Here is a 27,102-nt window from a genome sequence, read left to right on the forward strand (position 1 = left end):
AACGTCCCGGAAAAATGCAAATGCGTCCCAGTCCTGGAGTCAGCTGCAGACTTGCAGTTTCCTGCTTGTTTTTCGAGCACTTATACAAAACCTTGGATTAAAAGAAGAATAGCTAGCCTAACACAAAAATTTCTGAAAGCAGTTGCATCAAACGAGATTACATGTATACACCTCAATATCAAACAGAGCCTAAATCACTCGAGTATGGTTAAGCAGTTGGCAGAAGACAACAGAATCAGACATGAGAAATCTATTTCAGTCAACCTTTGTTTAGCTCAGTTGTGCAATACAAGGCAGGACAGATTATGATACAGTTGGACGAGCTAACTTTGTTGATGGGGAGGATCAGAAACATCTGGGCTCTGCTCTGCGTCTGGAGCACACGGGCCTAAAGAATCAATCACATTATCTGGATGGGAATGGTAACCTACAAGAAAAAATTGGCTAAGCAAAATTGAATCATCACTGCTCAACAAACTTCGACACAAATATTTGCAACAATGTAGGTTGTCGAGCTCAGGGACTAGACGAGGAAATAATCCATCATGTGGTTGATCACGTCTTCTCCGTCCGAGTTTAGCCAATAGCTTTTCACCTGAAATTTGTAGAGTGCAGAAACATACGAAGATATAAGTAACGGATGTTCCATTTGGCCTATGGCTTTATTCTGTAATGCAACAATTGACTGGGCATTCCCAAGGTTGAGAGGATAGAAATTGCAGAGAAAACCCATCATCTTTTCATGCTTCAGTTAGTACAAGCTACGACAGCTTCAACCTTCACGGAACAAACACTAACAACAGTAGCTTCCCAGGATTCAAGGTGGCTTTAATAATGCTAGTGACGGAAATCTTGAAAATATTTTACTGAAGTAATCTACTAGGCTTGTAAGTTTAGTGTGTAACACAATACAATGCTCACAACTATAAGGTACTTAAAGGCATCTCTGCAAGCAAGAGGTAAGGATACACTTGATCACATTTCTTCTTCTTTGGTATGTATTGAATTTACAACTAGGTTATTCTTATGTCGCAGATATAACAGTGTTGCTTTTAAGATTGAAGGGTAAAAAGGATTTTGGCACTTGGTTAGTGCAATAGCCAAGTTACATGCAAGCTCTTTTTGGCAGTCTTCTGGAAATGTTCACTAGACGCAACTCACACAGCATTCAGACCAGTTAGCCTTCTATGGAGTACAGTCTACACCTCAGCTTCCTAAGGAGTTCAGATGGCAAAAATGAAGAGCGAACTTCAATTTTCAAAAGTCATCCAATCAATTATGTGAGCTTGAGAGACACACTACAGTTTGGAAAGGAGAAAAACCACACCTGAATGGTGTTGTGCGCAACCAATCTTTGACTGCTTTTCTGGAAGCTTACATCGACACGTTCCCACAGTACTTGTGTAAGGCCTCTTATCATTTCCTCTGCACATAATAGAGTTTGTCGTCAGCTGTAGTTAAACAATCAGCTTTGCAAGGTTGGAACAAACTAACAGCTTAGTCTGCAGAAAGCATACAGTTTAGTTGAGATAGGTTATGCAGGAAATTGGGAAATACACTAATGGATTATCTTAGAGATCATTCCATGAAGCAAATTTAAACTAAAACTGTTGGATGAATCACAATTTATCCAATCTAAATTCCGTGTTGCAAAATAAATCCCTCATTACTATCAGAACATAGAGAATTGTAAAAGTAAAGGTTCATAATGCAGCACTACTGAAAGACATGCATGATTAAAATCTAGGCCACCAGATGACGCAAAACAAAAGTTACAGCACAGCCATGATGGCATGTCTCATCAAAAACAGATTTAATGAGAAGTTGGCAGTCGAAAATCAGCATACCTTCTGGGTCACAAAGATCGACAGGGACTTCGGTTTCATTATTGTTTGTAATTCCCTTATCAACATGGACAATATGTGGATACTTCTCATCACGAACAAGAAGTCGATGCTAGAGTTGAACAAAGATAAACTGATTCAATAACAAATATAAATGAATCAGTATATTTCTTTACAAACATGAAAATATCGCTAACGCATACTTTCGGTAACTCATGTTGACGACGGATTGATGATGTTCTCCACCCGACCATATCTTTTCATTTAGTTAAGTGGATATCTTGTAGAACTAAGAACAGTAACTCGACATAATGAGTACAAAGACAAGAAATTTAGGAACTTAAAGGATACGGTCAAAATTAGCATTAGCATATGCTACACGCCGTTTGAAAGAGCGCAACGCTGATCTGCATAACAAAACATATTGTACTTAGACTTGATGCCGCCGAACATACTTGAATTACTTTGGACAGTTGAAGGCAAGCATAAAATAAACTGATTTATGTATTACCACATTTATCAGCCATTTAAAGTAGAAGGAAAAGTATCCATAAAATAACCTGAATTTTAAATCATCACAGTCATCAACCATTCGAAGGAGAAGCGGCCGTCTGCCGTCATCATTGTCTGTAAGGAACAAATGCTTTCCGGTTCTCCCAACAATCAAATGTGCAGTTTCTGATGCTCTTCGCTCAAGGAAAGGCAGGCCACATAAAAAAGGTAGCTGGTGGAAGAATCTGAACATGAGACTTACATTACTGAAGAATTTGAATGTTCTTGCTCTACTTCAAGTGAAATCAAGGCACTTCATCTTTATACATACTTTATAGGCAAGCTAAAGTAAATAGAAATAATATGAGTAACACTCCATAAAATTAAAAGAAAGTAACAAACTAAAATTCTATGAAGTCGCATGACTAATAGTTAGTTGACATAAATTTAGTTGGAACCTTAGATCAAAAACTTTCATACCACATTAAATAACAGTAGATTAGCCACATGAAGTTAACTGAAATCATAATTAACTGATTTAACTCTAGTTTATAAAATAGTGAAAGAGACCAGTCTTACCTGTTTGTTTCCACTTGAACCCAGATGTGGTGATGCAAATGTTATAAAATTCATAGGTTCTAAGCCAGCAATGAGACCATCCAAGTGCTCAACATCATCACTGCTCTTTCCAACAGAAGACTTAGTTCTGCTTCTAGGTTTATAAAGTTTTCCTATAGCATATCTGGCAACAAGACCACCAAGAGAGTGTGCCACAAACGAGATCTTCTTGACACCTCTTCTTTGCTCTACAACTGATATAACCTATAACAGTTCAGTTAGGTTCCAATATGAGACAATAAGGTTGAAAACATAGTCTTTCAAATATGAATAGAAGCCCAGATGCGGTCAGCTGGATGCAAACTAACATAATCAACATTTCAACTTCAACAAGGCTTGTATCAATAACAAATACACCATGGATGAATGCTGTTAATTTTACAAAAAAAGACAAATTAAATGGATTGGCCAACCATGAACATGCTGGTAACTTCTATCTATGACGACAATAATTAGTAAGAACAAAAGATATACCTCATTCGATAACCTTTCACCCATCAAGTCAACTCCGTCAAATGTCTGGGTGGCAGAGTTGCATTGACTTCCTGCACAGAAAGGTTATGTCTAAATCTATTCACAGGAAAAGCGAGAATCACAGAATGAAGATATCAATGCTGCATCCATCGATTCGAAAAGAGATTTCACGAAAATACAATTGTTCTTCCCAAAACTTTTTTTTTAAAAAAATTGCACTTTAAAAAACTTGTTTCAAGGAAGCACATTTTAAAAAAGAACTACACTTTTAAGGGCTCCAAAGGTACTGACAAGTGTCATCCACCTGGAATTGAGACAGTTCATCCTAACACTGTTAGGTTGACATGGACTTGCGCCACAAGGCATGACTTGGTAATATCTCAAAATGCTATATCAGATTTTGTAAACTTTGAGCAACAAATAGTGCATTTCTGAAACTAGTTCTTACAAGTGTAGTTTTGTGAAATTTATTATTTCCAAAATCTGGCTAGCTTCCGAATATGCACGATCCAAAAAGATAAGTCATAAAAGAAGATGTATGTGCTTGCAGAGTCCCTTTGAACTTAGACCTATAAAAGAATTCCAGAACCAGGAGAACCATATTCTGAATAAGACAGGGTACAAAAGAATATCACACAAGATTTGACATGCAACTGCTACAAATGAATCTTAAGACTGCATATGAGGAAAGAATGTCAGGAAGTAGCAATGGCTAATACAGCCTTTCTCATATCAATCTTTGCTAAGTGATCTTAGGAGGACACAGTTGCTTTGAGAAACCAAGTTGAAATATACATTGATTTATTTGTAATGAGTGATTGACAATGGTGTTAATTTATGTATTGTAATTATGATCATAACTAACCAAAGTTGTAGAGAAAATAGAGTTAGCGTGTTTATGATTGAGTCCAGAAAAATTGTACACGCTGGATTATCCGGCGCTGAAGAAAATGAACTCGCCGGATCATCCGGTGTTCATATACAGTACACGCCGGAGCACTTCAACGAAGAAGCAAAAATTGAAGTTCACGCCGGATGGTCCGATGTTGGGCACAGTGAATGTCGGAGCTTTTCTTGCAGAGAGGTTGCAAACTAACTCTGACGGACTTATATACGTCAGATAGTCTGGCACTGGGAAATGTATACGCCAGATGCTTTGTCGAAGTAAGTTTTCCAGAGACAGTGCAAAACAGGTTCCCGCAAGAATGAATACGCAGGATGATCCGACGGTGGGCATACACACCGAACTATTTCTTGCAGAGAAGATTTCAGGCAGTCTGGAATGCTAAGTTGAACACACCAAATGGTTTGGCACTCAGGAGGAGTGAACACCAGATCATCCAGCGTTCACGATTTTTCAGATGTGTCATTTTTGCAGGGATTTTGATTTCGACCAACTCGTGATGGAGTTAAATGGTGTTGTATGTACAATATTTGCTTGTCTTATAGTGTGTAGGTGATAGATGCAACTTAGCGGTTGACAGCGAGAAGATCGGGGCTAAGCGGGGAGCTTGGTGCCGGACGATCGAGAGAGTTAGGAGAAGTCAAGTGTGATACTAGCTGTAAACATGGATGTCAAGCAAAGCATGAGATAGACGATGAAGATGGCGTGTTGACAAAATCAAGTAAAATGGATGCCGATACAAGTGGCAAAACGGTCCGAGGGATTGGGACTTGACGGCAGTCAAGATCGCAAGACGAAAGACACGCGTCGACATCGAAAGACTTGCTTAAGATGTAAGCAAGTGATTGTGAGTCACACTTTAAGAAGCGTGTAAGGCGGTTTCCTGGTTGGCCGCAAAACCACAGGAGGGTGAAGTACACATGGCATCATCGCAAAGCTTGCATCGAGGCGAGACTAAGTCATGAAGACGTCACGGCCATTCGATAGACAGAGAAAAATTCAGTAGGTGGGAATGCATTATAAGTGAAGGACAGTTTAGAGATATGATTGTTTAAAGGTTAAGTAAGCCCCCTAGGCCTATAAATAGAAGGGTATGATTGGTAAAAACATAAGAGCCTTTGAAAGTTTTTGGAGAGTTTTGAGAGCCTTCCACTTGTGTTGTGTGCAGAGGGAGAGAAGAGTGTTTATCCTATGTTTAGGTGAGAGCTTTTGTGAGAAAAAACTTTGTAATATGCTAAAAGGGGGCGTTCATCTGAGCTTAATGAAGAGAGTGTTTTTGCATATGCTTGAGTTCATCTCTTTCTAGTCTCCTGCTTTTGGCTCTCTTGTTTTGGTGTTAGTTTTTGTTGTTTTCTCGTTGATTTTTGATTTTCTTGAGAGCTGCTCCTTTTGAGTCTTGTAAGAGGTATTCTTCTTGTTGCTAAAGGGTTAATCTTCTCATATAAGTTAGTCTTGAACTATCTCAACCCTCTGGATCCATCAACTTGAAGAATCCCTTCTCCCGGTGGCTAGTTCTCTTGTGATTAGGAGTTTTTTTTTTCAAGTTGATTGCTTTCATGCGCTATGACTCATGATATGGCCTTAAATGAAACATAGAGTTCTCATCCATCGAAGAGTAGTGTTGGTTTTGGACGTCTTGCAATTTGTTCTTGCCTCTCTTACTTTCGCATGTGGTTTTTGAGATGTGTTGGGTTTAATAATAGGAGAAGGCTATCGATTTCGAAAGAAATTTGTTAAAACGTCTATTCACTCCTTCTAATCGTCACTCTCGGTCGTACATGCTTTATCTTCATTCCATAATATTGCCCATGTGAGTCACTGTCTCCCAATAGATTTGTCACAAGCACTTGGTCGCACTGTGTGGTGGATCTATAAACCATGTCATCCAAACAATATCTCATGTTTCTCTTTCAAACAGTAACTTGTGTAATAAACAGGATGAGAAATTGAGAAGTGCCTAATCTCCCACTTTATCGTCTTATCGTCAACTATATAACTATTTGCAAGTTGCACGGGCACTCAAACTTGTGTAATAAATAGGATGAGAAATCCAAAAGTGCCTAATGACCCACTTTCTCGTCAACTAGACAACTATTTGCAAGTTGACATGGACAGTCATCTATCTAAATTGATTTTCTTTCAAAAAGTGGGAAAAAATGGCCAGTACCCCATAATCTCCCAAAAACCATAGAACGTGCACATGCACAAATGAAGATGCCTTCAAACTTAGCGCTAAAATCCAGGACGCAATGATTCAGCTGAGCAACTACATATAACAATCCAGCATGAAATGGCATAGAGGATACTCACGATGCACGATCACCTTGTCTGGCATCCGCCTCACGAACTGCTCCGCCGCGAACTTCCAATCATCGGCACTGCACAACGAAAATTGGCAGAGTTCAGCCACGGCCTACTAATACGCCCAAGCAGAACAACCAACTGAAGTGCAGCTGCGACTAAACAACAGGGCAGACGGATCCACCTCCCGACGAGACCATTGACCATGACGACGAGGTGCTCGGGGAACCCCCCGCCGTGAGCCACCTCCGCCTCGGCCTCGGCGCTCCACACGTCCTCCCCACCGCCGCGCGCCGGCTCCTCCTCCACCTCCGGCCGCTTCCCCTTCGCCTCCTTCACCGCCGACGCCGCGGCAGCCGGCGACGGCACCGGCCGGAAGCAGCCCATCCATCTCCCGCTACCGCCGCCAGCACTCCTCTCCGCCGCAGAAGGGGAGCGGAGCGCCAGGCGGAGCTGCGCGACGGCGCGCGGCCACCGGGAGGACCGGGCCACGGGTGCTGGAGTCGCGGCGCAGCCCATCGAGGTGGCGCCGGCGGCGATCATCCGGCGGGGAGACGGAGGAGGGGGAGGGCGGTGCCGACCTAGATGCGGTGGTGGACTAGTGCCTAGTGGTGGTTACTTCGCGGGGAAGGTGGGGGCCGAGAGAACGCGGCGCTGAGGAGAGGAGGGAGAGAAGCTTCGGGCGAGCAGGGGAAGATGACGACGATTGTACTGTGCGGCGGGGGTGACGAAACGAAAAAACCAAAAAGAAAGCCGAAATGCCTTCCGTTTAGTTCATGGCCTCAGATAATCGATTCCTCTATAGAATTTATAGAATTTAAGTAGTAAGAGCTCTATCAAATATCATAAAATATAACTACATAAATATATATTTGGTTGTCTAAATTTATTTTCTAGTCTGATAAGTATATATAATCTTGAAAAGTGATTCATTTAGTTGTTTGTATTTACTATTCTAATTTGGTCTGACGGTTGCGATATCACTTTAGTTTAGGAGTAAAACTAGATTTGAGCTTTACTCTGTAACCTGATCCGATAAATATATATTTCTACGTCTACTCATGCTGGTGAACTTACTAGCATTATCATAAAAATATCTTTATATAAATAATAAATCACAACTCAATTCTAATATCTGCTTATATGATCTCAAATTCGGTCGGCTAAACAAAAGTTAAAAAATTAACATGGTCTATTCGAATAGATATAAATAACTAGATTTTTTTTTAAATATAACTTTCATGAGTCTGCTGACCTCAGACCGCTTATATAGCCCGTTCGAGCAAGACCAACCAAACGCACTCTCGTCCTGCTCTGCAGCCGCAGCCTGATAATGCTGACGAGAGAGACGAGCAGCCACCACACACAAGTTGCAGCGTTGGATCCTCGCCGGATATTGTTTCAAGGGCTTTTCATCCAGAACACGGAGATTTTGTCGGCAAATCAAATTGTTTCGCATAAAATGTGCAGCATTTTCAAACAAACTGTAACGAAATGGTTTTTTCTTGGGAAAATTGTAATGAAATCTTGACCTGGTGAGCATGGCCTATTTGAAACGCGTACATTTTCAGTAGGATTTTGTAGGAAATATTTTAATAGGCGTAAAATGCGAGAAGCTAAGAGCAGGGACTTCCCATGGTGACTTGGACAGGAGACGAGTCTGTTTCGTGTCCATCGGCTTTTTCTGGTCAGGTTCATTCCGCTTTTTGCTACGTTTGTATGGTCGTGTTCATTCCAAGCCCCACTCTTTGGTTTCAGCTCATTCCTGCTGGACAGAGAGTAGTTCAAATGATGCCATCTTTTTAGCTAGTGCCATCTTTTTCAGGTCACACAGAGGTTATGCAATTAATCGGACATTTAGCCATTGACTTTGACTTTGGCTGATAAAGCGTGCGTTCAAACTAGATAAGGATGTCCCAATCGACACTTTAAACCATCTTCAATTTCCCTTCATAAAAAAAAATCTCATCTTATTCAGTACTCTAACAATTTTTCTTTTTATTCTTTTCCAAAGAGATTCTTTTTTCTTTTTCTTTCGTGAATTTATTCAAAAAGAAGTTGTTGGAGATAAAAAAATAAAAAAAAATATGAATGAAAAAGAAATCAGAAAGGAACGAAATGAAAGAAAAATGGTTGTAGATAGCATTAGGATGCAGTTTCTGGTTCCTTCAGTCGGCCATTTTGCAGCTGCTCCTATTGACTCTTGTGGCTCCCCTTGCTCATGCTCTTGGTCCCCAATCTGGTCCTGCTTCCTGGACTCTGATGTCTTGTCCGATCCTGTTATATATTCTTCCTCCATGTTTGCATCCTCTCTAACGCGCCCAAATCTTTGGGATTGGACGTCTTTTGCATACATCCTGTTGAGCCATAGTAATAGGACTCATTGGACACTAATTCAACCAGATAAGACTTCACATTTGATCAATGGGGGCACAGACAGCCCACAAGATATCATCAAGCTGCATACCACCTGATATTGTAAGATATTCTGGGGTAGTACAGCAGCAAAAATCTTAACATATTTTTTTCAAAAAAAGAACAAATTGATTGGCAAGCTCTTTTCGTACATTGTGTTCAATTTATACAGCCAGTAAAATGGTACATACACATGCAGATATATAAAAAAAAACATGATTCTCTCGCCTCAACTCAGCGGTAATCAAGGAACTAACTTGATTGAGGTTATAATGCAATGATGCAACAGAGAAAAATAATGCAATCCTCTGCTGATCAATGTGCTGACAAAGGTCACACTGTTAGAAAAACAAGGTTTTTCGCGACTTGCATTTTGCACTCGGTGATATTTGGTGTGTTTATTTCAGCAAGCAAAAGGCTGGAATTCCAATATTAAACTGCCTTAGGAGACAGTAGCAAAGTACAGTTGCTGCTGTGAACTTCAGGACTTCGAATGATCCACAGGTTTATCAGGGACTAGTAAGTGTCCGTGCGTTGCAACGGTTTCAAAATATATTTAATATTATTTATTTTATTTCTCATAGTAGATCAAACTTTAATTTGCCAGATTCATTCCCTTAGCATATTAACAAGTAACAGTGTATATATATGTTAGCGATTTGGTTTAACTATCAATATGAGCCATTTGATTTAAGTGATGAATGGTTGAGATCTTTCGGATTGGATCTGCTTAACTCGTGCTTTTTATATTACAACAAGGTGGTCCATGCAATTGCGCAACTAGATATTGGGTCTTAAACATTCATATTAATTAGTATATTTTAGTTGAAAAACCGATTAAGATTCATGCATGAGAATGAACTAATTTCAATAATTTGTTCTAAATAGAAACAATCAAAGTAAAATTGACTTATAAAGTTCGATTCAATCAAACAGACACAAATTAGAATTTCAGTGCAACTTGATCTATTCTCTCAATTAATCGTGGCTAGGCTGAGCCAGCACACACAACTCGTAAGGTTGGATGGAGCAAGACACGAAAGGAACTTAAAAGGAAAAAGAAATTTGCTTTTATCTCATCCAAGATAGTGGAGAGTCTAAAAAATAGAGAAGCTGGTAGTTGAGCACCTATCTAAAGGCCCAATTGGCATCAGTAGTTGCATGCAATTGTTGAAAAAGATTTATGACAGGTGCTAGGAACATCTATGCGTTGGACCAATTGTTGAAAATTACAGGTATAGATAAAAATGCATTCATCTATTCATCTAAAAAAACTTAGGCAAAAACCATGTTCTCCATGCAATTATTGATGCAAATATTTTATCTATAAAATCAAAGGCAAGCGCTGCACAGTGAAAGAATTACTAAAAAAAGAGCTAGAGATAGTCGGTCAAGCTACAACATTAGATGCTGGCCAATGAACAGCATTTCATTTTACATCCTAATTTCTTAGCTATTTTACCTACTAATTCCTGGCTTGTGGCAACCCTGGACATGAGACCCAGTTAGTAGTAATGCAGCAGAAACATTGCAAATAAGCTCCTGTCCACATTGACATGTCTGAGAAGAACTGCTATGGCATTAAGGAACTTTAAATCATACAAATATGAGAAAAAATATAAAATTGGAAATAGAAGCACCGGATAGATATTGAAGCATCTAATATAATATGTCGCTCGCATATGTTGCCTAATTGTTGTTTGCATGCAAAAGATGTGCCATAGAGTGCCTAAATATTAAGGACAAGAACTCTGCAGCAGCAATGTTCAATCTCCATATTCAACTGAAACCCAAAGAAAGAAAGTTCAAGAGCCCAGTCTGAAAAAAAAAATTAAGAAAAGCACAACCTAAAAAAAGAAGAGGATATTTGACTTTAAAAAAAGACTCGAGCATTAGAACTTTTGGTGTTCTTATTATGAACACATGGGGTTGATGAAAGGCGTCCTATTTAATCAGATGATATGTTTGTCTGCAAATAATGTTCAACATGAATTTTCTGCTAGTACTTTCCTTGATGAATCTGCAATCAGGTGTACAAAACATAACTCCAACTATGAAATTCTTATGGAAAAATACAATTAACATCCAAACCAAACAACGACAAATTCCAAGCAAAGACAGAAGGAGGTCTGCAATAGTGTAGTGTAGGCCCGATGTGCAACAAGAACTAATGTGCAGCAACAAATGAAGAAGATGGACTTCTGTTTTACCCAGCAAAGAAAAAGAAGAACTGATGTGCAGCAACAGAGAAGAAGAACAGTCAGCAGGTAGCTTAGGTTGGAGGCAAGCAACAAGGCTAACATGCCCATATTCAGCAGGTGAACAAACAGAAGACCATCCCGTGAAGTGCAGATGCTTTAGAGGCATAATAGATTACTCCAGCAGTGCTACATAAAAAATTCAGAAAAAGAAAGCCATGGAGACACTTCAAATACTTCGTGTAGCTGTTTCTGAGTTCAGAACAATGCAAAACTAACCCGGCCGGCTTCAGAAAATCATCGCGTGTGGCCTAGAAAGTGTTAAGCATTGCAGATTTTGTGAGATGCAGAAGACATCACCAGATGTGTCCTGTAGAATTATGCAAAACAAGCTACAGGAAGGCCCTCAGAAAATTAGTACCGCTCGTCAGTACAAGCTGCGTAAAAACAGATCGGTAGAGCTGACTTAAAATATTTATGCCGTATTAGCTAGAAGGTGTTTAGGCTTCAAATATTTATGAAAACCACATGAGTTCCTTGAGAGTGCACTGTAAAATTCTATTTTCAGATGATTAGAGTGATCAAAGAGGCCACACATAAATCCCGAAGCATGTCAGCAGCAAACGGCTCAGTTAAACTACGAGGCTGAGATTACAGAATTTCTCCAGCATGTTTGGCCCTCAAATTACCATGATGAAATCCAGAGTTTTCACAGAACCAATCATAATTTTTACATACTATTTAGGTTACCCCGCCGGCGTCCGAGTCCTTGTCATTGGCGTTAGTGCTAGTGGCAGATGCGATGGCTACGGTAGCAAGCACGTCATCCTCAACGGCACACACGATGGCCCGACGACGAGCCTGTCAACCTTGGATTGTACATGGATCTCCAAAGGTTTACCACTTTGCATTGAGTAATCATTACGTACTTAAATTAACTGACAAGTCAAATTGTGCAGGCAGGAACCACTCTATCTGAACAAACTCAATTCAATGTGAGAGAGAAAGCAACCTGCATGTGCCGACGTCCCAATCGACAGCGTCGTCCTTCTCCAACATGCGTCCCCACCGGCGCCGCTGCCGCTGGTGGAGGCAGAGCGAGCTGCTAGGCGGTGAGTCCTGGGTCGGCTTGGTGGTGGTAGAGGCGGAGCAGGGACCCAGCAGCGGCTGCTCCTGCTACTGACCGGCGGCAAAGGGATGGCAGAGCGGAGAAGCGATGGGCCGGCAGAGCGGAGGAAACAGCGTCGTGGTGGGCAGTTCAGTTTGGGGAGGGGGGCGATGGTTTCCTCAAGAGGTGGGGGCGTGGTTTACAACGGTTTTTTATTTCGTGGTTTTTCTGATTTTTATCTGGTTTTTTATTAGATTAGATAGCAGATGGGAGGTGGTACGATGAAACTGATACTTTACATAGTAGAGATAAAAAAAAAACATGATTCTCTCGCCTCAACTCAGCGGTAATCAAGGAACTAACTTGATTGAGGTTATAATGCAATGATGCAACAGAGAAAAATAATGCAATCCTCTGCTGATCAATGTGCTGACAAAGGTCACACTGTTAGAAAAACAAGGTTTTTCGCGACTTGCATTTTGCACTCGGTGATATTTGGTGTGTTTATTTCAGCAAGCAAAAGGCTGGAATTCCAATATTAAACTGCCTTAGGAGACAGTAGCAAAGTACAGTTGCTGCTGTGAACTTCAGGACTTCGAATGATCCACAGGTTTATCAGGGACTGAGAGTTCATCTTTCAGCATAAAGGACAGATCATGCATCTGAGAGAGCACCTTTTCTACATTTGCATCAACAGACTCTGGTTTCAAAATAGCATCATTGTCACGACCTTTAGTTGGCCATATTGCAGATAGTGAATCAACATTGCCCATCTGCTGCATTATGTTCGTGCTGCACATAATGGAAGCGTGTCATGCATAAATAAGATATCTTGAGCTAACAATGGAATTACATCATATGACATGAGCCTCAAGGTATCTAACAAACAATCATCACCTAGTTTAAAAATTCTGGCACATGTAAGCATGAATTGAATGACTAAGATTCTAAGAAAATCAAGGTCAAGAGAGAAAAGACTTGTCACTGGGTGATCCGTGATCAGAAAATGCAGTTTTGAGTGGGGTAAACAGGAACAGGGACAAAATTGGTTAGGACAATTTTTACCAGTTTTTGGCTATCACAGGTAAGCCTTAGGCTTTATCATAAAAATGCTAGTTTTTTTTTTTTTTTAAAAGATTCCACAACTTATGAGTAAAAAAAGAAACCCTTTACTTAGGCAGCATACAGAAACTTTGAATTCTCTAGCTTGGTCCTCATGTTAAAATCCACAAAGCTTGAACATTTGGGCATTGATTGGAAGCATAATTAATTGATTATCCGGTTCTTCCCAAACCATATCAACAAAAATATATCATCATAAAAAGGGTTGACACATCATAAATCACTAACCTTTTTAAGTGTTCATCAAATGGAATTGCTTGTGCTACATTAGAACTCTCCTTTCCATCTTTTTGGTTTTGGGATGAAGCTAATTGCGAAAAGCTCCCTAACTCCAGCCCTACTAGAGCATCAGGCCTTGATGCTGAGGGTCTATCAAGTGACAAAGCATCTGAAAAAACCTGTAAACTTGTCTCCCCAGAGTTTTTGAAATCTTGCCAGTCATCACATGGATCATTATTTTCATTTATCTGTTCAACGTTCTTTTCCTTTGCATGACTTGAGGCCCACAAGTCCAGAGTTTCGGTTCCTGGCGGATCTTTCACAAGGTGTCCTTCCCCAGGAAGTTTAGTACTTCTTTGTGCTGGACCAAAACTAGCCAAATCCTGCCATCCGTCAGATGAGTCATCAATTCTCCTAACACCTTCATTGTTGTTAGATTCCTTGAAGTTGCTGGTTAGCCACAAACCCATGGCATCAATTTCTTTAGCTGGCTCAGGTGAGACACTAGCCGCTTCTCTCTCAATATTAGACATATTTTCCTGCTGATGACCTGATTTGGCAAAATCTTGCCAAATATCAAAAGCATCGCTTTCTATATATGTTGAGGTTATGTTTGTAGCTTCCTTGTTGCTGCCATTTACCCACGACTGCACAGAATCAGTAGCTTCATGCTGCTCAAATGAAAGATTCATCATATCCCCACCTATATTTGATGAATTTGTCTGTGATTGGTCTGAACTAGTGAAACCTTGACAATCGTTCAACATGGCATTATTTCCATTCGCTAAATTAGCATTTCTTGCTTCCCTACTATCTCCCATGAACCAGGAGTCCAAATCTATTTCTTTGTGACTGACTGTTGAATCTTCCATCATGTCTCTAGCTTGATTGAATGAAGCGATATGCACTTGACCAGAAGTAGCAAAATCTTGCCAATCATCAAAAGTATCATTTGTTTCCTTCACCATTTCTGAAGTGCTGCGTTTGCCAGCATTGCCCACAGGCCATAAATCAACAGATATAGAAGGATTTTCAAATGAGGTGCTACTTGTTTCTCCAACCAGTCTCACCAAACCTCCTCCTTGACCACTTGTTGATCCCTCCGCCGGTGTCACCAAATCTTCTCCCCCTTGACCGGAACTAGAGGCAAAGGCTTGCCAATCATCGGATGAGTCACCATTAACATTATTGGGTGATTCCACACTTCCTAATGCCCAGAGATCTACTGTTTTTATTTCGGAGGAATCTCCCTTTAAAGGCACCTCTTTATGTTCTCCTTCACTTGATGAGCTGCCCTGATTACCACCTCCTGTAAATTCTTGCCAGTCGTCAAAAGCTTCACCATCGTTGACTCCAGTATCCTCCCTTTCAAGCAATTGATTGCTCTTAAGAGAATTCATGTTAAGAGCGGATTCAGCAAAGTCAGGAACACTGTTTTCAGGAACGATTCCGCTGTTGCTCTCCAAGATAGGCTGGACAACCTTTTGATTAGAAAGGTTATCTTTAACTATTGTGCCATCTGCTGAAGCCAAATCTTCTGAATGTTCTAGGATGGTGCTTTTCACGTTTGTTTTATTTCCAGTACCTACTGCCGAGTTGATGGCAGTCCCAGCGGCAGGAAAACTAAAGGATGCAGCAGCTGGAGTGCTCTGAAATAAATCAAGTTGCTTGGAGTCTCCGGCAGCACTTACCGAGCTAGTAGATTGAAATTCAGCATCCCAATTTGCGAATGCTGGAGTGGCTTCTATCTGGTTTGTTCTTTGAGAACTCATTAAGCCTGTAGATGTAACAAGCATTTCTGATCTAGAAGATTCAAGCCTTTTGCTATCTGTTGTTTGGTTTTCCTGTACCACAGTGTGAGTTTGAGGAAGAGCAGCAGAAGCAGCAGTTGTCTCCTCTTTCCTTTCAATGAAAAATGAGTCTAGGTTAGCACCAGAAAAATCTGGCGTATACGCGGCAGATGGCTGTTCCTTGCTTATGAAACTTGCAGGTGTTTCCTTAATCTCAGGGAGGTAAGTCAGTTTCAAATCCAGCAGATCAGATAGGATCATCCCACTCTTTGGTGCTTCGTTGCTTTTATTTGAACTCCTAGTTTCATTCTCAAATTCTACAGGTTCCTGAATGAAAAAGGGAAAGGGAAAAACCTTCATCAGTTATCAATAGAAGCATAGAACCAGGATTAAGTTTTAGATATGAAACTATATTTCCAGCATACATTGAATTTAAAGAGAAAAGTGTGACTGTAATACAAATCATGAAGAAGTTAAGACTAAATTGTGCCTCAACTACCATTGGTCCAAAGATCAATTAAGTCTGTTGAAAGATTCAAGCTTACAGAAATTAAACCAGAATTACAATGCTATGCAAGATCCATGCTCTTTATACTGCATGGGTTTAACACATTAGTAATCATATGGTGAGTGAGCAAGTAAGCAAGCAGATAGCTACATGGTATTATGATGTAGTAGTCAAATATAAACAACAAACAACTACACATGCATACTTACTTCGCATATCCAACAATTTGAGGAATGTTCTACAACAGAATCCAATGCATCTTCTCTAGCCATTTTTAGTGCCACATCCGACATTGTTCATAACTCATCACATCAAACTGAGCATATTCATGAAAAATTTGCGTCCTCTGTGTGTTAAATCTTATCAGACGTTTATATTTAACTATCAGAGATAATTGTGGCACCAGCACTACACACTTGGATCCGATATGGATATATGCCTAGCGAGTTTTAACTTCAAGATTAGAAAATAAGTACGGTAAGGTTCATCTTGGCCAAGCTTGTTGAACAACTCTCCACTAAAACATAATAAAGCATGACTGGATTAATAGTCAAAAGATTACAATTACATCCCAGGTAAGTAAGGAAGGTTGTACAGAAAGGGTATTATTTCTCTACAGTGCATTCGACTTGGGAGGGCTCTCGGCTCTCACTCAAAGTCACAAATCAACTGAGAGGGAGGGGGGGGGGGGAGGGGTTGAGGATTGTTGATAGAATTGGATTCAATTGCTAAATAATTGTCGATAAGCAAATTATTCTACAAAGTGGATTATTTAATGGGAGAACCATGTACAAAAGTCAATGATATTAAATAAATGGTTGCATTGGAAAGGAGACTGGAAAGTGAGTTCTAGTAATATGTCTCCTATGATACTATAATGCGGATTTTATTTCCAAAGTTTTTTTTCACATTAGCAACCTCTACAAAGGGAAATAAATTGACCAAATTGCTTCAATGTTTTCACTACTGGCAAGCTGATAACTGCAAAAGTCAATTCGTACTAAGGCAGTTAAAAGCCTACAAAGTCCAAACTCGAAATCCTAGCCGAGCATGTCTTTCATGATTCTTGAATATTGATCACTCTAAATTTACAAAAATTTAAGCCAGGTCCTCCACTATTAACACAGACCCGTTTGCGGTGGCACATCTCTCTAACTTGCTGCTACTTCCTCAGAAACAATTCGGAACACAATTTTAGAGCAACGCCCTTGGCTAAGCACCATTAGAAAGCATCCCATTTTCCGGCTACTACGTACCCAAATCCTAAGCATTGAGGCCCAAATCTACAAGCTTTTTTTTGCGTAAACGTGAGGTAAGAAGAAGAGCTCACGGATCCGTCGAGCCCGAGCGAGCCGAGCAGCCACCGGTAGGCCGCTCCGTCGCGGAATGCGATGCCGCCGCCTTCGCCCTCCCCGCGCCTGGGGGACCCGCAGTAGGCGCAGAGGGTGGACTGCGCGCCGCGGAGGAATCCTCCCGCGGCGCCGCAGCGCCCGCACCGGAGCTCCGCCGGGACGGGGGCGGAGGCGCCCGAGTCGAAGGCTGAGACGGCGTCCGCGACGGAGGGGACGGGAGGGGCGGGCGTGGCGTCGAGGGCGGCGGCGGCGGCGGCCTCCCGGAGCGAGGACTGGAGGCGGTGGATGACGGCGGTGGGGATCTCCATCGGTGGGGAGAGGCGGGGGAGGCCAGTGTGTGCGGAACTGCGGAATTCAGATCTCTCCAGGTCCCCCGTCTGTGTTGGGCTGTTGCGGACTTGCGGTTGGTGCTTCACGGCCTTCACTGCTTCGCTGCCCTCGTCTCTCCTCCCGTGGGAACGTGACAAGTTTACCGACCTGACGCGTGGCTTTGCACTTGCAGCTTCCAAACGCCTGCTACTTGTTACACTGGCCAAAAGTGCTGGTTTAGTATAGTTCTAACTTTGAATTCATGAAGTTAGATATTTATAGTTTTAGAAATTTGTAAAGCTGTAATTATGGATGTATAAAGATTTTATTTGGTAGAACTTTAATTTTGAGCTCCGCGTTAGATTTTGTTGTCCTCGCTACGATAAGGTAACTTACGTTACTATTTTTAGTTAAAAATAGAAATAAAATTGCTTACCCAAATAATTTTAGTATATCAAGAGCTGCAGTTCCACAAATTACTGGAGTTAGAAATACCTAACTTTTTCGTAGGCTACAATAAGATAGCTTAAGTTACTACTTTTAGTTAAAAATAGAAATAAAATTACTCACCCAAATAATTTTAGTATATCCATAGCTGCAGTTTTACAAATTTTTGAGTGAGAAATACCTAACTTTAAAAAAAAATAGAGCTAGAGCTATATCAAAATATACCTTAAAGATATTTGGGTGAGCTATCTTATTTTTATTTTAAACCAAACATAGTAAATTAAACCACTTTATTATAGCCTATATCGTAAAATCTGATGTGGAGTTGGAAGCTGTAGCTCTAGTATGTCATTTTGTTTTCGTGGTAAACTATAAATAACAACAATTCATAATTTAAGTGTAACTTTTTCTCCAGGTAATTGGACTATTACTGCCAAAGAACACAAAAATATGATGAGCTCTAAAGTACGGTCTCATTCTTAGAATGCTCTGTCTATGCATAGGATGGGAACAAAAGGAGTAGAACATGCATGCAAATCCATTTACATTTACGTAATCCACTAATTTGCATCACGCGGATTGGTGAATTTGATTAGCCTAGAGCTAGGAGTGAGGCCATGCTTTTTTGGGCCGGTCTAAACATGGTCTCGCATGATCACACATGAGTTGAGTCGACACGGCACGATTCATAAGTCGGATCGAGTTTTGATATAAGATACGATACGCACCTCGGCTCGAACCGACAAATGGGCCGTACTTGGCTGGCCCCGCACAAAAAATGGCTCGACCGCTGACTTTTGCCTCTCTCTCACCTGCTACATGTAGAGCAAGCATGTGCACTAAACAATCGACTGCTCACAGCTGTCCTCCACTCATGCCTCCTCCCCCATCCTTATCTGTTTGACCATTTCAGCTGGTCTCATCCATCCGGACGCCGTCGCTAATGTGTAAGGTTGGATCTACGTGTTAGCAACGAACTCACCGTAACGTCGATTTCAAGTGATCCGGATCACATCCACTCCTCCTCCTCCTCCTCTGTACACTGCCCTCCACTCCTATCTCCTCATCCTCATCCATTTGAGCTGGCTCCTCCTCATCGACTTCTCTTCATTTCGTTTCCTTCCCGATTCCCTTCCCCATTCCTATTCCCTTTATTTTCTCTCATCTCCAACAGCTTCCCTTCGAGGGGAATCGCGAAGGGAAAGGAGAGAGAATCCCGTCCTGAAGGGAATGACCCTGGGAATCCTGTCATGAAGGGAACCGTGAAGGGGAACCGTTGGAGCGCTGAAGGGAATGAGAATCCCTTCACGACGGGAATCTCGCCCGCGAAGGGAAGCTGTTGGGCGTGACCCGCGCTCGCCAGGGTGTCGCCACGGCGTCGGAAGCAACCGGAGATCGTCTGGCAGTTGCTCATGTCGAGCGGCTGCAGCAGTACTGGTGGCCCAAGATTGCCGGCAATGCCATGCCGGAGACGGTGGCTGTCAGGTACAAGGAGTTGGTCTCTGAGGCATAGAGATTCTAAGCCGGTTTGTAGCTTTGCACTGCTTTGCTCGGTTGAGCAGTGTACGTTCTTTGGTTCTTTGGTTTCTTCTACACAAGGTACATAGAAAGGTACAGTTTCTTTGTTGTGTTAGGTTCGTGTGTAAATTGTAAACATTGTATAGGAGCATCTAGTTTGGTATCCTAGTGGCCGGCAAAGATTCGCAGGTTGCTGAGTAAAAGACAATGTTTTTTGTCATGGGCTCATGTGATGGAATGAACTACGTTTGTAAATTTCTTGTTGCAATGGAAATGAAACTTTGGATTGCTGTGCCTCGTTGTCGTCGCGCTTGCCAGCATCCACCTCGCCTCAACAAGAACGGTGTCAGGCCCGTCGTGTCGTTGTTCCGTGCATGGGCCTCGCCGGAGGCTCGTCGTGCCAGCCTGGCACGGCATACACAGGTTGTCATGCCATCCTGGCACGGCTCGACCCAAATCCCAGTTCTAGATTAGCCTCATCAGATTCACCCACGGTAGCATCCAAGGCATGTGTTCTCACAACTTTTTCCCTTCCCCCTTATGATTATTCCTTCACACATCTTTTCATATTCATAACCGTAAACCCTAGTAGCTCCTAGTAGCTCTGCATTGTTACTGTCCTATCCACTGCTATAGAGTTTGCTACCGTACTCTGTTGTATTGTGACTTCATTGATTAAGCCTCTTAGCATTTCTCAATGGTATCTTTTTATTTCATCCGGAGCTTGTAACAAAGTTGAAGCAGATATATGAAATAAAGAGGAATAATAGAATGCGAGAAGGGAAGAGGTGTGAAGGAGAAGGTGGAGATGGAGGTCCAAAAAAGAGGATGACGACGTCTAAGCTACAAGTGGAAGTTATTTTATGACGTTGCATTGCCTAATTAATCAATGTGAGAATTATTTTTTAATGTTGTCCCAACAATTGTTGAAACACATTTCATTTGTTCGTTCTCACAGTCAGTGTTGTTGTTAGCTTTGATTGCTGCAATATATGTTTTGAAACTTTGTATAATACATTACTATAAAACCGATCATAAATGTCGGTCCATCACTGCCGGCTCATTAGGTGCTTTACTGTCGGTCCATACGCCTCGCGAGAAAAATCAACCAATATGGTTTACGAACCAACAGTGACAAGGGGAATCACTGTCGGCTAATAAATTGAGCCAGCAGTGATACTCTTCACTACCGGTTTGTAATATCAATCGGCAGTGTAAAAGTGCCTGTACCTGAAATTTTATTCCACTCGACTTTTGGCTCGCAAAGCTTCATGTTCGGCTCTGTCTCTGCCTTATCTTCACGTCCGGCTCTTTCTTTGCATTATCCATCCACATCTGGCTCTCTCTCCCCACCTTATCTCCCCCACCGGCCTCCTCCCCACCGCTGGCTCCTGTCGCCCGCAGCTCCCGCCGCTTCCTCTGCTGGCGTGCGGTTGGCCGCCGCCGCCGCTACCGCACAGACAGGTGACGGCCACTGGAGGTATGTGCTGCCAGAGTGGGGAGAAGGGCGGGTCGCCACCAGCACCTGCTCAGTGCACCGTCGTAGGTTGGGCGGAGCCTCGCCTCGGAGAAGCGCAGGTGGTCATTGCTAGTTGGGCTAGCCATCGCCGGCCATGTAGAGGGTAGCGGCCTGGTCGGATCTGGGGGCCTCCGGCCACTGCTGGATTTCTGTGTTGCCACTGGCCATCGGGGCTGGCCGGGCGCCGCCACCGTCTGGGCTGCCTCGACTTGTCGCCTTGGGAGGGAGCCGCCATTGCCGGAGGGAGGTGCGGCCCTACGTCGCACGAAGGAGGTTCGCTGTCGCCGATTCGTCCAGAGCCGGTCACCATCGGATCTGGACATGTGGTCATGGGGCTGGCTGAAGGGGCACCACGAGTCACCGGTGGCAGGAAGCAAAGCCGGGTGCTAGGTGGCGGCTTCTATGGCGGGCTGACCAAGGTCGTCGAGAAGAAGGAGAAGTAGCGTCGGCTGAGGCTCACCGAGAACATCCAGGATCATGTTGATGCTGCAACACTCGAGATTTTTTAGAGAAATTGTGTATTGTTCATGTTTGCTTGTTGCCTTTTGTATATGTATAGATAATGCATGATTTTTGTGTTCGATGTGAACAAATGGGGGAAATGGGTTCATCTGTTCAAGGTGTTGATTTTTCTTTTTCGAGTGGCCGCAACAGCGTCAGAGCTCGCACGGTGGAAGCACGAAGGCTTGAAAACACGGCGGTGGTGGCAACGGTGGTGGCAGCAGCCAATTTTCTTTTTTGATTTCGAGCCAGCTCGGTTACTTTTTTTGGCTTCTAGAATTGGCTAGTTCCAAAATCGATAGTGAAAGCCAGTTTGGAACCTGCAGTACAGGGGTGTTATGTAGTAGCGATATCTTATTTCAACTTATTGTGTGTGTGCATGTGGGGTGGGGTTAAGTACGTGTTTGTTCGGAATGTTACACTATTGTTGATAATAGTTGTTCTTGGAGTTTTTGAAAAGTTTTGAAACACAATGTCCTTATGTTGGATAAAAATATTGAAGTTTATCGATTCTCATGGAGAGACTAGCTTCTTCTCGATTTTTTCTTGAAATCATGAAAGATCAATTACCCTTGCATAGAGTTAGTGTATTTTGGTGATTATTGTCAATATAGTTAATATGACTAGCTAAGTTTTCAAGTATCTAAAGGTTAGTCTTACGATGTTATGTGAAGTGCATAGGTAATACATCCTAGAATTGGCTAGTTCTAATATATCTGTTGAAGACCCAAATCATTGAGGAAGAAGGCTAAATTGGACAAGTCATTATTAAAATGTATTCACTAGATAATCCGATGTGAACATCAGAAGCTTCATCGGATTATCCAATGAACTAGAAGGTTACATCGAAGCTAATTTCCAAAGGGGGATGAAATAAAGAAGTCACAAAGGATACATGTACCGGATGATCCAGTGTTCACATTGGATGATCTATCGTGCTTCACTGGAAGCTTCACCAGATAATCCAATGATCACTAGAAGGTTCATCAGAAGAAATTTACAGGGAAGGTCTACTCGGCTTGGAGTTGGAAAGATACACTCACAGGATGTTTTGGTGTGTGCACCAGAAGATTGAAAAATCATCCGATGACGTGTTAATGAGTTCCAAGAGCTAGTTTCTGTTGCACTCACTAGATGTTCTGATGCTAAGGAAAATATGCTCACCGAATCATCCAGTGTTCACATCTTTCTGAGCCCAAGAGGCAACAACTAGTTTTGAGAGTTCAAGATATAAATAGTACCCCTCCCACTTGGCTATTTGATGGTTCTAGAGCTCAGAAGCATACACATACACTTGAGAGGAGTTCTTGCCACCAAAATTAAGGACTTTGAAGGTCAATGCAATTCAATTTTAGATTAAGAGTTTAATTAGTGCTAGTTTAGGCATAATATGTATCTAGCTATGTGATTAACCTAGTGTTGGATCAAGTGAGTGATCCACACTTGTTACTTTTGGTGCTTGTCAGCACCTAGATAGCTTAGCAGCATTTTTGTCTTGTGAGACACTTTAAGAAGGTTATGGAGCGTCCACAAGCTTTGTGAGCGGGAGGAGTGACCCGTACCAGAGTGGCGAAGCACTATCATACTGAAGACGATGATAAGTATCCAAAAGAACCTATTAGGAGACCCATTTGCGAGTGGAGAACTCTATCAACGGTCCACGGAGTTATCCGATTGAGGAGTTTGACCCTTACAAGAGACTCCAACGTGGGCGAGGGGTGGACGACAATCCATCGATATACCACATGAAAAAGCTGCCGTGCTAAGTGCTTGCATTCTCTACCCTTTACATTCCGCAATTATTTTTTACACTTACTATTTTGTATTTACCCATTTTAGAATTGACATGTGTAGCTAGTAGGATTGGTTTATATGGTGTAAAATTTTATTTTAATAGAATAGAAATACTAGATAAATGTATAATATATTTAGATAGAAGTTAAAATAGGTTTATCGTATGGTTTTGAACTTTAGTTTTAACTGATTCTAATTTACCCCTCTTAAAGCATCATTGATCCTTACAAATCACCCCCTTTAATTTTTGTGCTTATTGATTACTTTATTTGCAAACATTGTTATGTAATGTTGTGTGAGAACATTTGATGATTTGACTCCCATAAGATGCTCTGGCAACAGTTGCCTCCTTTAGAATTCGCGCTGATACCAAAACATGGCATATGCTTATGAAGAAAGATGAAACTATGCAATAGATGATTGCATAATAAGTAATACATAAGAATCCTTCTTCGAGTATACATTCACAACAGATGCCTGTAAATTAGTGACTGAAAGAATTCCTAGGAAGAAAATTCCAAAGGATTGAAGACCTTATACTCAACTATTCCAAGAGATTTCAAATTTGAATTAAGAATTTAGATCCCCTTTTCGAATAAAAACGAATTTAGATCCAAATTCTTTCTCTAGGATCATGCCCAAAATTGCCGGGTCAGCAGCTTTTCACTGGCTCTACCTACGTACAGATGTCGACCAGCACGCCCTCTCGGCACCGCGGCTTCCGCCTTCCGCCATTTCCTCGCTCCCTTTCCGAAGGACTGCCGCGATGACGTCGCTCCTCCATTCTTCCTCGCTCACCTCGTTCTCCAATGCCCGTTCCCCAGCTCCTCCGTTCCTAGCGATCCAACCCCCCTCATGCAAACGCCATGGAGGAAGCCCTGATAGGCAGGTTAGAGGCCGCGGTGTCCCGGCTGGAGGCACTCAACGCCGGGGCTCACCCATCAGTCGCGCCGCGCGGCCTGGTCGACACTGCGACCGCGCAGGACCCGGCGATCTTGGCATTCGACGATCTGGTCACCGGCGCCCTCGGGAGGGTTTCCGCGGCCGCCGGCAAGATCGGGGCGGAGGTCGCCGAGGTGACGGAATTGGTGGAGAAGGCGTTCTTGGTTGCGAAGGACCTTCTTGTCAAGACCAAGCTAACTCAGGTGCGGTGCTTGTTCGTCTCATCGTTCCCATTGCGAATCCACAGCGAAATGACAGCAAATACCATTGTGGGTATGTTTATCATCGATCTGATCAATTGCGCAGCGCTTATGTGTGTTTGATCGATTTGGTAGAAACCAACAATGGAGTCTATGTTATCGTTCATGGGGCCTCTGAACGAAACGATCTTGGAGGCCAATGCATTGGCGGAGGGGACGAGATCGAACCATGCCAACCATCTGAAGGCAGCAGCCGGTAGCCTGGCTGCTTTGGCCTGGATTGGTTACACCGGCAAAGGTTGCGGTTAGTATCAAGTTCCAACCTTTTGATAGGTTAATGTGGTAGGGCTGCAACACCTGCCAATACAGGTTAAGTTGCTCATGCACGTTAAAGCAGTGGGAGACTAATTGGTGTGTGTGGGTCTCTCTTCAGGTATGCCTCTTCCAATTGCTCATATTGAAGAGAGTTGTCAAATGGCAGAGTTCTACAGCAATAAGGTATGTTACTCACTTACTCCAGTTGAGAACTCGTCAAGTATAATAGTTACAGACATGGTTCCAGTATGGGGCCTTGCACGTGATGTAAAGAAGAATATTAGTAATTTTAAGCAGGAGATGAATCAACCATATCGGGGATAAAGTTCTAGGACAAAATTTGCAAACAGTACAGTAAAAACTCAAGGTTCGAATTTATCCTTTGTTCAGAACATTAATATTCTAGAGATAAAAACAGCTTACTTAGCATAACACCATGACATTCATTGCTACATGACCCCCAACTGAACTTTATTCAGAGATGAACTATAGTAGAGTTGATTTGTTAAGCTTTGTATTGGCTCAATCTTACTAGTATTAGATAACTATCATCAGATGCTTGTGGAATACAAAAATAAGGATCTTGATCATGTGGAGTGGGCTAAAGCCCTGAAAGAGCTGTACGTGCCCAATTTGCGTGACTACGTAAAGAACTTTTACCCATTGGGCCCCGTGTGGCAACCACCAAGAAGTGCAACTAACAAAGCACCTTCAGCTCCATCCCCTCCTTCTGCATCGCTTTCCATCTCATCAGCCTCATCGTCGCAACCAAAATCAGGAATGTCAGCTGTCTTTGCTGAAATCAGCTCGGGAAAATCAACGACACAAGGTCACCTTAATGTGAATTTTCATTTGAGTTTTATTTGGTCAGATTGTACACCTGCCCAGTTCATCTACTGACACTATGTGACGATTAGTGCTTCATCCTCTTGTTATACAGGACTTAGGAAGGTGACTGATGGCATGAAGAGCAAGAATAGAACAGACAGAAGTGGTGTTGTAACCGCTGAAGGAAAAGAAACTCGTAGTGCACCTTCCTTTAGCTCAACCAAAGGTCCTGCTAAATTGGAGCTCCAAATGGGTCGCAAGTAATTACCATTTTCCTTTCTATAAAGAAATGCAAATGAACTCTCAAAATGACATCTATGAGAAATAAGTAATATCACATAATTGATAATGCGTACCATTGTGTCTATCAGATGGGTGGTTGAGCACCATATTGGGAACAGGAGCTTAATTATTGAAGATTGTGATACCAAACAGTCAGTTTATGTATATGGATGCAAGGATTGTGTGCTGCAAGTCAAAGGTACTTCCCACCAAAAATGCTACTAATAACCCATGAATGATGCATCCTTTTTGTAAGAACAAACAATAACCAGCTAAGTGTCTATATGCACATCGCTGTGCAGGGAAAGTGAACAACATAACGATTGATAAGTGCACCAAAGTGGGAGTATTATTCAAGGTACATTTTTCGAGAAGCGAGCACTTCCAGTGAACATCGATTCTTCATTAACTCGTCAACGTCATGTATTGTAATCAGGGTGTTGTAGCGGCTTGTGAAATTGTGAACTGCAACAGTGTAGAGGTCCAATGTGAGGTAGATCTTTTTCTAAACATAATAGCTCTCTGCCATTGAAACATCAAATTTGCATCAATTCATGCAAACATCTTAATGTTTTCAAATGATACTACAGGGCTCAGTACCAACTATATCAATCGATAACACCTCTGGCTGTCAACTTTACCTAAGCAAGGAATCTTTAGAGACATCTGTAACAACCGCTAAATCAAGTGAAATTAATGCTCTTGTTCCAGATGCAAACAGTGACGGTGATTGGGTGAGTACTTTCCTAAACTTCTTTCATTTAGCTTCCAAACCTCTTTTATGTTTCATTTTTTATAGACCACAAATATATGACAGTGGAGTAGTGAACAAAGTTGCTTGAAGCTACCAGTCAGTTTGTATTGCTTGGAAACATGGAACAGTCAAATTGCAAGAGAATCCAAATTTGTTTTGCTTATGACAAAATATATGCTGATCCTGACTTCTCTCTCATCTTGCTGAACAATTGCAGGTCGAGCATTCCTTGCCCCAGCAGTTTATTCACGCTTTCAGAGATGGACAATTTACAACATCACCAGTATCTCACTCTGGCGCCTGACCAATGGCCAGCTGCGCGATTGCTGTCTTTTGCTGTTTTTGTTT

At 42.0% G+C, this 27,102-nt stretch overlaps 3 protein-coding genes across 3 annotated transcripts; 1 reads left to right on the plus strand and 2 right to left on the minus strand.

Annotated features, from left to right (window-relative positions):
* Nucleotides 1–222: 222 nt before the first annotated feature.
* Nucleotides 223–7,429, minus strand: LOC133898821 (uncharacterized). Its single transcript, XM_062339577.1, has 11 exons — nt 6,818–7,429; nt 6,643–6,710; nt 3,429–3,499; nt 2,916–3,158; nt 2,405–2,568; nt 2,196–2,251; nt 2,048–2,100; nt 1,848–1,956; nt 1,328–1,425; nt 530–595; nt 223–427 (listed from the first exon to the last, which is right to left on the minus strand). The coding sequence occupies exons 1-11, from the start codon at nt 7,174–7,176 to the stop codon at nt 401–403; spliced, it is 1,314 nt and encodes a 437-aa protein (XP_062195561.1). The 5' UTR covers nt 7,177–7,429; the 3' UTR covers nt 223–400.
* A 5,372-nt stretch (nt 7,430–12,801) lies between these two features.
* Nucleotides 12,802–17,776, minus strand: LOC133898788 (uncharacterized). The gene is made up of 3 exons (XM_062339523.1): nt 17,324–17,776; nt 13,705–15,812; nt 12,802–13,146 (listed from the first exon to the last, which is right to left on the minus strand). The coding sequence occupies exons 1-3, from the start codon at nt 17,651–17,653 to the stop codon at nt 12,942–12,944; spliced, it is 2,643 nt and encodes an 880-aa protein (XP_062195507.1). The 5' UTR covers nt 17,654–17,776; the 3' UTR covers nt 12,802–12,941.
* A 6,523-nt stretch (nt 17,777–24,299) lies between these two features.
* On the plus strand, nt 24,300–27,058 carry LOC133899391 (cyclase-associated protein 1-like). Its single transcript, XM_062340382.1, has 10 exons — nt 24,300–24,578; nt 24,711–24,879; nt 25,009–25,073; nt 25,446–25,719; nt 25,831–25,978; nt 26,090–26,199; nt 26,303–26,358; nt 26,437–26,493; nt 26,591–26,734; nt 26,972–27,058. The coding sequence occupies exons 1-10, from the start codon at nt 24,300–24,302 to the stop codon at nt 27,056–27,058; spliced, it is 1,389 nt and encodes a 462-aa protein (XP_062196366.1).
* The last annotated feature ends 44 nt before the right edge of the window (nt 27,059–27,102 follow it).

This window comes from Phragmites australis, chromosome 18, assembly GCF_958298935.1.
Source record: "Phragmites australis chromosome 18, lpPhrAust1.1, whole genome shotgun sequence".
NCBI classification, from domain to species: domain Eukaryota; kingdom Viridiplantae; phylum Streptophyta; class Magnoliopsida; order Poales; family Poaceae; genus Phragmites; species Phragmites australis.